We start from the raw sequence: 12,806 nt of genomic DNA on the forward strand, positions 1-12,806 counted from the left end.
AATAATGAATTAGTCCATGTTTAATAAAAGGTTTACCAACACTTAGTACATCACTGATAGGCCAGGTTGATTGACTCCAGCTCAGAAGACTGATCTATGACCCTGATCACACCTGCTGTTACTAGAGCACTGGAAAAGAGAGTAAGGACAGCATTGGTCCAATGGAAGCGCCTCCTGGTGGAGGAATATGGGTTTTGCAAAAGCGCCCAAGAACTGACATCTCTGCGTTGTTGGTGAATGAGCAAGTGTGGTATTTTCAATAATTCAAGGACATTTCTAGATCACCCACGTTAATAGCATCATTGAGGATCCTTTACAGATAATCATTAACACATAAACGAGTAAAAAAACAAAAACAGTTGTCTACATTAAAGGTACAGTATGTAAAAAATCTAAAGCAACTGGCCGTAAAATCCTCCTAATATGTCACAGAGACTCAGGAATAATGTTCATATAACATGATGAACTCACCAACAACAATAGTACAGCCAGAGTATTCGCATTCAAAATCTTTTTTTGCAGACTGCAAATCATGTTTATGTTTTGAATTTACGTGTTGGCATGTTGCGCCACCTAGCGCTCTCTCCCAGTCACGGCGGCGTCAGTGGCATTTCAGCCTCCGGTCTGGTCCACTGAGCTGCCGCTACGGCTGGGAGGAAAAACCAGATCGCTGTGTTTTGAATTTGACTGCAGTAACCGTTTTTGGCCACATTCTTACATACTGTACCTTTAATGTTTCAATCTACATTTTGTAATAAACAAATTATAAGTATAATTTGATATGACCAAGACACCTAAAAACAAAAACACGGCCGTTTTCATAAATTTACAAGCAAGTGGGCAACACACATACACTGGAGTGAATGGGTTTTCTGGGCTTTTGCAATACCCATATCCTGCCACTCGGGGCGCAAAACCCTTAAACCCTTACCACGGGAGTCAATGGTGGTGTCGCTACTCTCTTTTCCGGTGCTCTCGCTGTTACCTTCTGTGATTCACATGATCACATTGATCACAGTGGTCAGTGGTCAGTGGTCAAGCCACTGAAGGACCACCCAGTCTACTGACATCCTCTGATGGACAGCTGCCCACTCTACTAACAAATTCTGAAGGACTCGCCATTTAGAGCCGTGATTCATTCCTGAAGACACAGGTCAAAGGACAATTCCGGGCAAATTCAACCCAAGGCTGTATTTTCCTATCATTTTAGGTCTAAAAGAAGGAATCTGAAGATTTTCAGTTTAATGTCTCCGGTTTTGCGGTAGTTGTGTCTGTCCCCGCATCGCCACGGCAGCGATGAATGGGAGCGGATTGAAGTTCTGCTGCTTAGGCTGTTTACATCCCTCAAAGCCACAGACAGCGTCAGATGGCGACTCAAACATGCACCCAGAAGTTTATTTACTTCAAGCAAGCCGACATGTTTGTAAAACTAGATTTAATTCAAAGTCTGGCGGAGTCAAGACCCAAGTTGACGCTCGGTGTGTTCACGTGCAGTGGGAAGCTCCCGTTTGTATCATAAACACAGAAATATCAACTCTTGACTTGCTTGAAGTAAATAAACTTCTGGGTGCACTGCAAAAAATCTAATATCTTACCAAGAATATTTGTCTTATTTTTAGTCAAAATGTCATTTCTAGTCAAAACACATCGCATTCTACTTAAAATAAAACTCATCACATTAAAAAGCAGCTTGTTTTTAGACACTTTCTACTTCTTTCAAGCAGATTTTCACTTAAAATAATCTGGTTTTTCTTCCTTATTACAAGCACAAAAGATTTTTTCAACTTATTTCAAGTGAAAATGTGTTTGAAACAAGTGAAAATGATCTAAAAACAAGTTACTTTTAGGTGATGAGTGGAAAGGGATTGTTTTGACTAGAAATTAGACATTTTGACAAGAAATAATACAAATATTCTTGGAAAGAGTTTTTGCAGTGTGCATGTTTGAGTCGCCATCTGACGCTGTCTGTGGCTTTGAGGGATGTAAACAGCCTAAGCAGCAGAACTTCAATCCGCTCCCATTCATCGCTGCCGTGGCGATGCGGGGACAGACACAACTACCGCAAAACAGGAGCGATTAAACTGAAAATCTTCAGATTCCTTCTTTTAGACCTAAAATGATAGGAAAATACACCCCCGAGTTGAATTTGCCCGGAATTGTCCTTTAACAGCAGGTGTGAGGTTTATCAGTGGATCCGTATCAGAGGCTGTTCTCTGTATTAAATAGTTCACGTCTGATCGTCACAGTCTTTTTTTATCGATCCACCTCATGACGTTTGTTGTTGTAAATCATGTCCAGCAGCTTTCAGCCAAGGTCCAGCATCACTTTATAGAAGGTCCAGTTTCTCCTCACCGCCTCCTTGTCCTTTCACCCCCCCCTCCCCCCTCCTCCTCCTCTAGCTGACCGGATCCACCACCAGGACTTTACATTCCCTCTTAGCGATCTTGTCCAGTGACAGCAGCGATTTGTCCTGTGGTGGCAGGTAGAGAGGCCGGCCCACCGGAGAGCCCACAGGAGGAGTTATGGCCCGTCGCTCCATGGCACTGCCCGTCCTGAGGCACACACACACACACACACAAGATTAAAGGACTTCAGTAAATCCAGTGACATTACCCTCCACTGTCTGAACTAGGGATGGGCATGATGAATCGATGATCGATTATTGATTGTTAAGAATTTTATCGATCACGGAAAATTTATTATAAGGGATCATGTAGAGGGAAGAGGTTGTCGGATGGAGAAATAAACCCCGGTTTTATTTTTTCATAACAACCAATAAACTATATAAAAGTATTATTATACAGGCCTATTATTATTATTACATGGTTTAAGAGTGAAATAATTCATTAAATATGACGAGGCGCTTGTGTCGCGGACACGGTGCAACAGAGACGAGAGCTGTGACACCGCTCCGCCCGCTCTGATCAGCAGGTTTGGTTTTCAGCAGCAGTGTGGAAGGAGCCTCCACTCTCTGTAAGTTACAAGCTACAAGTCATTTATCTAACATCACAACTAGTCCGAAGCTGTTTAACGACGGTTAAAACGAAACTTAAGGTAAATATCCTGCAGAGTTAGTTTCTCTTTTCTGTCCTCATGTGATCAGAGCGCCGCTCCGCCGTGTTGGCCACAGTAAAAACAATAAAACACACGCTTTCACAGTTTGAAAGTGCTTGTGTTTTTTTTTTTGTACAAGAGCAGCCGAACACGAGGCTGAAGAGAGAGAGCTGCTCTGACAGCTCAGCTGCAGGTGAGCCAGGCAGCGCAACACTGCTTTTTTTTTTTTTTTTTTTAAATGCCGGTGTCGGCACCGGCACCGTGCCTACAGGTGAAGCACAAGCACACAGACAGACCTCTGTGTACGTTGTTGTCTGACCTTCTTCCTTCACGGGGACTGCCCTGGATTACTGGCACACGCCATAGCCGCACGCATTCTGTTTTTAATTATGAATATGAATATGAATATGAATATTAATATGAATATTAACGATTAATCGATAATTGTTAATTATCCTGATGATCTATCAAAAAGATTTCTTCAAATGCCCATCCCGAGTCTGAACTCTTTTACCTCATGATGTGGGATCGGGACGGCTGCTGGTGGGAGAAGGACTGGGATCGACCCAGACTGGCCTGGTGCCGGTCCAGCAGGTCTCGAACCGCCGGGCTGGATGGGCTGTTTTTACCTGACAGGACCAGGACAGGACAACACAACACAGTGAGACTGAATGACACCCGGCAGTGTCCAAGTCACATCTTTGACATTTCTCAAAAGCCCTGTGATTGGGTAACAGACGATGGCTCCCCAGAACTCACCAGTAAATACTGTGTCATAAAGTTAAAACAACAAAACCTAAAGTTTCCTCGTGGTTGTATCCCTTCCCCACTCAGATTAGTTCCAGTTACTTCCTGTTTATCCAGAGTCACAGGAAATATTCACTTTTGATGATGTGTCCAAGTCCTAGGGGGGACAGGTTTAACCCCTAGGGGGGGCAGGTTTAACTCCTAGGGGGGGCAGGTTTAACTCCTAGGGGGGGCAGGTTTAACCCCTAGGGGGGGCAGGTTTAACCCCTAGGGGGGGCAGGTTTAACTCCTAGGGGGGGCAGGTTTAACCCCTAGGGGGGGCAGGTTTAACTCCTAGGGGGGGCAGGTTTAACCCCTAGGGGGGGCAGGTTTAACTCCTAGGGGGGGCAGGTTTAACCCCTACAGGTTTAACCCCTAGGGGGGGCAGGTTTAACTCCTAGGGGGACAGGTTTAACTCCTCCACCTATCAGGCCATGCACCTGTTCTGACCTCAGCTTCTCTCGTTTGCTGCAGCTCATTGAGTTGAATGTACATTTGACTGAAGTTAATTATGCTTCAGATGCATTATGAGTTAGTCTGAGTTATTAATCCCTTTGCTTCCTAGTTTAGATAAGTTTATTGATTCAACTCTCATTCGCCTTAGGTCACACTCATCTTGGCCTTTGACCTCTAACCACCAAAGTCTAATCATTGGATCTTTGACTCCTAGTGAGGTTCAGAGAGAGAAAATGAGAAGTCTTACGTGACAGCGGGCGAGCGTCAGGCGGAGGGTTGGACACCGAGGCCGTGAACTGCAGCTTCAGCTTCATGTGTTGACTCAGCTGAGAGACACACAACACAACACAACACACTATCAGGCTCCAACACCTCAACAGGAACCACTGGTCATTTCATTCAGGGACATTTCAGACAGTGGTGGTGAGAAATGAAAAGGAGACGTTGTGAACATCCATCAGCACCTCGTACAGCCCCGGCTTCAGGACCTGGAACGCCACGCTGAAGGACAGCGTGCTTCCTTTACGACAGTGTCCGAGGTTACTGAGGGGGGTGTGACACACCACGGCCCCGAGGGCTGTATCCTCTCCTTGACCACGACCTGAACACACACACACACACACACACACACACACACACACACACACACACACACACACACACGTTAGTTGGACAGCAATGCCATTTTTAAAGCTTACATACATTCAAACATTTGAGTTGATACGTTTCTGTGCTTATCAGTGAGTTAATATTCAAACCTGTGATCCATCTGTTCAATTCTGCTCAGTAAAAACCATCAAATCCACCAGAATATCTTCAGCAAGAGATTGTTTCATAGCGTTGGGCAGTCAGTCCAAGGTGACGTTCAAAACGGCAGCTGGATTTGCAGCTTTAAAATGAAACTGAGGAACTTTCAGTCCTGTCATCACTGACTCTGTGATACTGTGATGCATCTTTGTTGATTGTGTTTGAAGTCTGACAGACAAACTCTTTTGTGTTATTTGAGTTCTACGTGATACGTTTTATTCGTTTTCTATGTGATCTGCCAAAGGAATGCAGATAAATGAGCTCCCAGCTAAGTCTGGTGCAGAGCATCAAATGGTCCTTGACTTATGACTTCCTGCTTGATAAGGAGGCGGTCCTTGTGTGTTCCAGACCACCATCAGATCTCTGGTGTGTCCTGAACTCACACCTGATCACTGTGATCAATCACCTGAGACAGACATTAACCCTCAGGTGCTCCTTCAGCCTTTTTCAATTTTTACCCCTTGACACAATTTTCAACTTGTAGTAAGAGACATTTAGACATCAGTTACTCCAAAATTTTTTGTGATACATATAAGGCTGGATCTTGACCTATCATAAAAATCACTTTTGACATGGGTTACAAATTTTTTTAACCCCTTCCCGGCCTGTTGTTGTTGCAGCAACAACACATGAGTTCTCTATTTTCATTTATTTTTAGAAAAAATTTTTTTTATTTTTTTATTCTTTATTCCAGTCTGTATTATATTCTGAAGGTTTTTTTTCTAAGTGGATTGTTGATATATCATTCATACAACATTTTATCCATACGCATATGGCGAAATATGATTTTTTGTACGGTATTGACAGTATTTTCTCATTTACAGAGTGATAAAAAGAGATATCCAAAATTCCTTCGGGGAAAACTTTAGACACAAATATGTCAACAAAATAAAAAAAGAATTTTGAAAATAGCTTTATCCATTTCAGTTCTGTAAATGTAAATGTAAATGTAAATAAATCAGTGAATATTTCATTAGATATTGCCTCATTTACATATTTAAACATAAAATTTCAGAAAACTTGTAATACAAAAAATGTTTGTCTAAATGTGAGTAATAAAATTGGAACGTTACATGGTGATACCTGTTAGTTAAATTTTTTTTTCAAAAATACATTGAAAATCCCATAGGCGGAGGTGGACATTTATGTCCAACGAAGGATCCTTAACGTGTTTATTTTTCATTACGAGCCCAAAAATTTGACTATCATTCTGAAATTTGGGACATTCAGAGGTGACCCAAAAATACACCTCCTTGCCAAAAATCAGCCCCCAGTGACCTTTCCTTTGACCGTGGGGGGGTAGGATAGAGTGCCAGGTGGACATAAATGTCCAGGGGTCATCTGGAGAAGTGCTGTTTTTTACAAGCTGGACCCTGTTTCACTGCGAATCATAACAACATATTGGTAAAATGAATGAGAATGATAATGTGTAATTTACAGGCTGCATTTAGGTGCCCTGATCACTCCTACTATATGGATATACGCGGCTCTGGAATGGATCTAAGTATTGTAACCCAATGACACCCAAGTTAACCACTGTATTTGATGCCAAAAATAAGGTCCAGGTTGTTAAAAAACAGCACTTCTCCTTTAACACCAGGTCTGAATGGGGTCAGTACTAGTGTTGCTTTCGTCAACGAAAATTATGACGAAATATCATCGTCAACGACCCTTTATCACGTGACGAAAACGAGACGAAACGTAAACAGTGGCCATGTGACGATAACTATAATAAGATATATAATGCAATATTGTTGACGAATAAAAACGAGACTAAATGTGGTTTACAAAACAAAAACTCTGCTAAAATGTCTCTTCATTTTCGTTGACCAAAACAAGACGAGACGAAATAATTATTATTAAAAAATATGTTGAGCAGCATCTTCCATGTCTGGAATGGATGTATTCTATAAGGTAACAATAATATAAAAATAAGATAACCATGTTTGAATTGTGAAATTGCTGGTTTGACTAAAAGAAAAATTTGGTTTTGTCTATAGTTAGGCTACTATACAAGGTAATTATACTATATTAACTGGGTTGAATAGAATTACATTACTAGAACGAGATTAAAATAATTGACTAAAACTAGACTAAAATGTCATCAGTTTTCGTCGACTAAAACTAGACGAAAATAGTCATGGGTTATTCTGACTAAAATAAGACTAAAATGCTCAGAGTTTTAGTCGACTAAAACTTGACTAAACAAAAAAGAGTATGAACCTGACTAAAACTAATAAAAACTAAAATGACAGTTTGGCACAAAGACTAGACTAAAACTAAAATTAAAACAGGCCGCCAAAAACAACACTAGTCAGTACTAATAAACCTTCCCTAGCATCAAGCCTCTTCCAGATGAACATGTTTCCGTTATGGTTGATGAGCTATGTCTCTCCCACTGACCCTCTGGAGTCCAGACCAGCCTCACAGCCAGGAAGTCCTGCAGGTTGTTGAGCAGGACGTATTTGACCTTGAAGTGCTCCTTCACCCTGACGGAGCTCGGGCAGCTCGCTGTCATGACGAACCGCGGCCGGTCCAGGCGGATGCTGGGCAGCCTGAGAGGGAGGAGGGGGAGGGGGGGGGGTCACATGACTGATTCAAACAGACAATCAGGTCTGGTGACACTTTATAATAAGTAACACACTATTAAGCATTAGTTAAAGCAGAAGTAAGCGGAATGTTTGTGTTAATATAAGTCTTAAATAGTTGTATCTTCCGACAGCAATCACTTCTATAGAGTGTTTGGTCTGAAACACGGGTCTGTCAGTCACTCTGCTCTGCTCTGAGCCGAGGAGAAAACTTTCCTTGTATCCTACAACCTTTATCCAATGAGGAGAGAGAACGGCATAAAGGGGCGGTCCTCTCTGTGTGTGCAGCCAAGGGATGCGCGTGAATGTGGTGACGTAGGGACGAGGTGTCATTCAACCTGTTGTAAGTCGATGTACCATCACAAAAGTTATGAAAATATTATATGAAGGTTGAAAAGTTCCTTAGTGTTGCTTTAAGCTTTAATTACATAAATATTCATTAGTATGTAGTTTACAAACACAGTTAAAAATGTTTTACTCATCATTGATAAGCACTACCTGTATTTATAAACTACATACTAATGAGTATTCATGCGTTCTAAATGAATTCAGTATTTATTCATGCTTAACTAATGCTTAATAGTGTGTAGTTATTATAAAGTGTTACCTCAGGTCCTCGATGGGACAGACCTTACCTGTAGTGTGTGTAGATACAGTTGGTGAAAGGCATTTTGGGAGTCGACCACTGCAGCACAGCCACCAGGGGAACCTCCAGGCCCTGAAAACACACCAACACACACACACACACACACACACACACACACACAAACACACACACACACACACACACACACACACACATGGACCTTCAACATGCTAGGATCTAATACAGAGCATACTGTTACCACAAGAGTGTGTTCATACTGGTGAAGTAAAAAGAAGTTTGTTAACTTCCTCTGTTCCTCTTCATTTGATTAGTTTCCTCTTTAGGCTGTAAAACCTGGTTCAGTGTCAGTGTTACATTTTGGAAGGGACAACACATTTAAAGTCTTGATGTGCACAAGTCAGACTAGAACATAGTTTTTAATTTTAAGTCTCTGAATCTAAACTTGTTTCTGGTTGGTTCTTCACACAAATCAATGAAGCAGAAAATGCTGATCAAACACAGTTTAAAACAAACAATAGAAAAACCATGGAAATATGTTAATGAGGAGAAAATCTAATTAAATTATCATGATGATTTTTTTGATTGTCTAGTTTATTAACTCATTGAGTGCCGCGCTCCTTTCCAAAGTTTTAGTCAAGTGTACCGGCAATTTAGACCATTTTTGACCACAAACCGTTTGTTTCTACGTGCCTCCGTTCCTGAGAAAAGTCAAGCTAAACATGGCTGGGTTTCACCAAAATCCCTCCTTTTTTTCTAGAAAAGGAGATAGAGCGTCTTTTATGAAAGGTGCTCTGTTTGTGTCTGTCGCTCTTCTGACACTCGCATTTCTGGATCAAAGGGCTCGTATAAGATAAATATATACAACAATGGTTGTTCTATTCACAAAACCACCATCGGGGGCGGGGGGGGGCGCCACTAAACAACAATAACACAGACGCACCGTGCCGTGTCACAGCCTCTCGCCGCGGAACGTGAGGGTCTGTCGGCCACCGCAGCTCCGGAAGACCGGTCCCACCGGTGGTCGCGGTCCTGCTGTGGTACGGGTCGGTGATGCCGGTCTGCTTTGGCCCAGAGACCATCAGATTTTACCGCAGGAGGACTTTGGGGAGGACATGGTGTTGCTCCAGCTGAAGACCGGGCGGGACTGTCGGCTGAGAGCTTCCTGGTTCAGCTCCCAGCTGCTGGAGCAGCTGGAGCAGCAGCGCGGGTGAGAGCAGAGCAGCTGCGCTGCATCTGCATGCAGAACTCCGTTTGCAGAAGCCGAGTTATGATAAAAACTTCCAGATCATGAGCTGTCATGTGACTTTGATCGTCATCTATTTCAGTTCTCCTCGTCGTAGAGTCCCCAAATTTACATATATAATGTGTATTAAAGTGTCTATTTTCATAATTTAAAAAAAAACGAAAAATCTCGTTTTTGGCACTCAACGCATGGGAACGAAAAACGAGAAATTACGTGGTTGGCACTCAATGAGTTAAAAACATTGACAACAATTTATTTTTAACAATTTGTTAAAAATAGAAATAAATAGTAATTGATTGCAATGTAAAAATTCAGGAAAGCAGAATCAGACTGATTCAAACTCTGCAGTCATCAATCATAACCACACAAACACATCCGCACCTCGTTGGAGTCGTCCTGCTGCATGTCGTTGAGGTGCAGCTGGAACAGGAAGTCGTGCTCCTCCAGAGCGCTGAGCATGCTGGGAAGGTGACCGGCCAGGCTGTCCACCCTGCAGAACGACGCCATGCCGACCTCGCCCGACTGGTGGCTGCACAGAGAGGAAGCAGAGTGAGTCTGTCACCAGCACAGTAGGACACGTTACAGCTCATCATTTAACACACACACACGTCAAACTCAAGGTCTGGGGATCATATCTGGTCTGTAATACAACTTTTATGTGGCCTGCGAAAAAATGTCATATTTCTATTATTAATGTATAGCCAGTGATGGAATAATGGCGTTTAACATAACAGTGTTACTAACGGCGCTACTTTGTTCAGTAACCAGTTAACCAAAAATGACTGTTTCCCTGTTACAACGCCATTATGAAAATAAAACGCGCCGTTACGCCGTTACTTGACTCAAGACGTCTCATCAGAAAATAATACACCGTTTAGGTGAAGGACGTTATATACACATTTTGTCAGTTCATCAACTGGTTGGATAAAGCCGTTTATCTGGAACTAACCAACTCACTTAGTACTCACTCAGTATTCCTCCACACAGGCGGGCCCCACGACACCCTGTATCACTCCGCCTGTCAGCTGTCTGGATCGGGGGCGGAGTGATACAGGGCGTCACAGAGCCTGTCTGTGTGGAGGAATACTGAGTGAGGTGGTTAGTGCTGTAGTTAGATAAACAGAGGTTAGGGACGGAGGTCCAAGTCATTTGACACATTTGAGCATTTTATAAAAACCCTTTCTTTAAAAATACTTTCCTTCTAATTAATTACTTTTAAAATAGTAACTCAGTTACTAACTCAGTTACTGTTTGGGGAAAGTAACTAGTAACTATAACTAATTACTCACTACATCAAAAAAACTACATAGATGAGGGACCCGCGGGTTGGAAAAAAACCTGACCTGCACATAACTAGCGGTCACACCTCCACTCAGCTCAGGGCCCAACCCCAAACACACATGAACCACATACTGACATGGACAAATGGACATAGGAGAGAAACCTTTGCATAATATAGATTTGTTTGTTGTGTTATTTAATTTTTTCGCAAACTGCAGATTTTGCTTTTGTTTCATACTGTATACTACATACTGCATTTTGGCCAAATCAGTAGGCTACGTACTGGCAGCATAGTAAGCAGTTTTGAATACATCAGCTGCACTGCTGTGAAGAGTTCAGGTGCGCTCCCGCGTCGTCTTGGCTGACGGCTGCAGTTAACAAAGGGAATGGCGTGCTCGACCTTTGTGTAGAGATGAACTGGGTGCCGGCTCAAAAATTGAAACAAGAAAAAACTGAAATGGCAGCACTCACAAAATAATCTTGAAACATTTATTAAATGCACAGCAGTGCCTGACGGACGCGTTTCAGCCCTTGGCTTTCTTCAGCGTGAGCTCCCTAACCTCTCACTGTTTTTTCTTGATGGCTGCAGTTAACCATATTTCCTCAAATAGTAGCTGGGATTCAATTATTTATGTTGTTGTTGTTTTTGTAAATGTTACAGAACTGATCATTTGTCCAATCATGGGACAGAGCCCATGATTTGTTCAAAATGATACAAAGCAAGGGGTTAGGAGGAACATGACATGGTTTAAAGATGTAACAGTTAATGATTTCCAAAAAAGAAAAAAAGTTACAGAACTAATAATGTGTCCAAAATATGTCAGGTTTGATTTTGGTTTTGAAAAATATGTGTGTTCAAATAAATCTGTGTTTCCTACCATGGTAATTTTGTCAATAACTATTGTGAGGAATGATTAACATTTATGTGATCAGGCAGTCTCGTTATATATGACTGTTTATTATCTTAATGGTAACCTATGCAACTTTATGTTATTCAGGGAGTTTGTTCCAATCAAGTAGCCCTTTGTATCACTATTACCCTTTTGGTAGCTCTCGCTTCCAAAAAGGTTGGTGACCCCTGCTTTAAGGGGTTAAAGTTGGAGTTTTAATGGGGCGCCTGCTCTAATAGACGCACCACGCAGCCGGCCCCATATCAAATCCCGATTTGTGCAGCCCTTTGCTGCATGTCTTTCCCCCTCTCTCTGCCTCCCCATTTCTCTCTCATCTACAATATCAATTAATGGCAAAAAAGCCCCAAAAATATACTAAAAAAAAAAAAGTTGGATTTGTAATTTTCTAGCTTTGTGGCCTCGATAGCCAGGTAGGTTTCACACAGCACAAAAACATGTAACGTGATGGGACACTGATTTGACAAAATCAAAATAACATTCAATCATGAAGAGAGCTGAAAACATCGTACGTCCCGGTGATGACATCAAAATGACATCATACACCAACCTCATACAAACATCACAACATTGTGCCTCAGTGTAACAGTGACAGTGGAGCGACAGAACAAGCCGGAACATATTTGTTTACCCACCACACGTTATCCACCAGCAGCACGGAGCCGTCGGGCATCATGGGAAGGTAGGAGGCGTTGAGGTTGGGTAGAATCCGAACATCCCGGACACTCACCTCCTCCTGAGAAGACTCATTCAGCACTGACAGGAGGGGCAGCGGGGAGGGGGAAACATGACAAAATACAATGTTAACGCATTTGATTTGAAGCAGTAAAATACTGTAAGGGCCGGATTTACTAAGGTCCCAGATAACGGGCGCTAAATTGTTTGCACCCGCTAAAATATTGCGTGTTTGGTTAGTGCACGTAAAACAGCTGATCTACTAAGAGTAACCCGCTAAATGAAAACACGTGCAAACCACAATATGTAAATGAGGGTTTTGCGCGTGGTAATCGTTTCCGCCATGGAGAGTGTAGACAGAGAGCTGGACGGACGAAGGGAGAGAATGACATTTGATCCGA

At 42.3% G+C, this 12,806-nt stretch overlaps 1 protein-coding gene across 1 annotated transcript in view; it reads right to left on the reverse strand.

Annotated features, from left to right (window-relative positions):
• Positions 1-2,395: 2,395 nt before the first annotated feature.
• The window catches only part of LOC310997046 (trafficking protein particle complex subunit 14-like), a gene marked incomplete at both ends in the record, with an annotated part of 28,786 nt that continues 18,375 nt past the window's right edge, over positions 2,396-12,806 (reverse strand). Inside the window, 8 exons of the mRNA XM_083986619.1 lie at positions 2,396-2,552; positions 3,569-3,683; positions 4,544-4,622; positions 4,761-4,897; positions 7,507-7,658; positions 8,327-8,409; positions 9,923-10,070; positions 12,366-12,486. Of these exons, the coding sequence (XP_083842745.1) occupies positions 2,396-2,552; positions 3,569-3,683; positions 4,544-4,622; positions 4,761-4,897; positions 7,507-7,658; positions 8,327-8,409; positions 9,923-10,070; positions 12,366-12,486 (992 nt within the window). The remainder of the gene's footprint in view (positions 2,553-3,568; positions 3,684-4,543; positions 4,623-4,760; positions 4,898-7,506; positions 7,659-8,326; positions 8,410-9,922; positions 10,071-12,365; positions 12,487-12,806) is intronic.

Source organism: Trachurus trachurus (genome assembly GCF_905171665.1).
Source record: "Trachurus trachurus genome assembly, chromosome: 14".
Classification (NCBI taxonomy): Eukaryota; Metazoa; Chordata; class Actinopteri; order Carangiformes; family Carangidae; genus Trachurus; species Trachurus trachurus.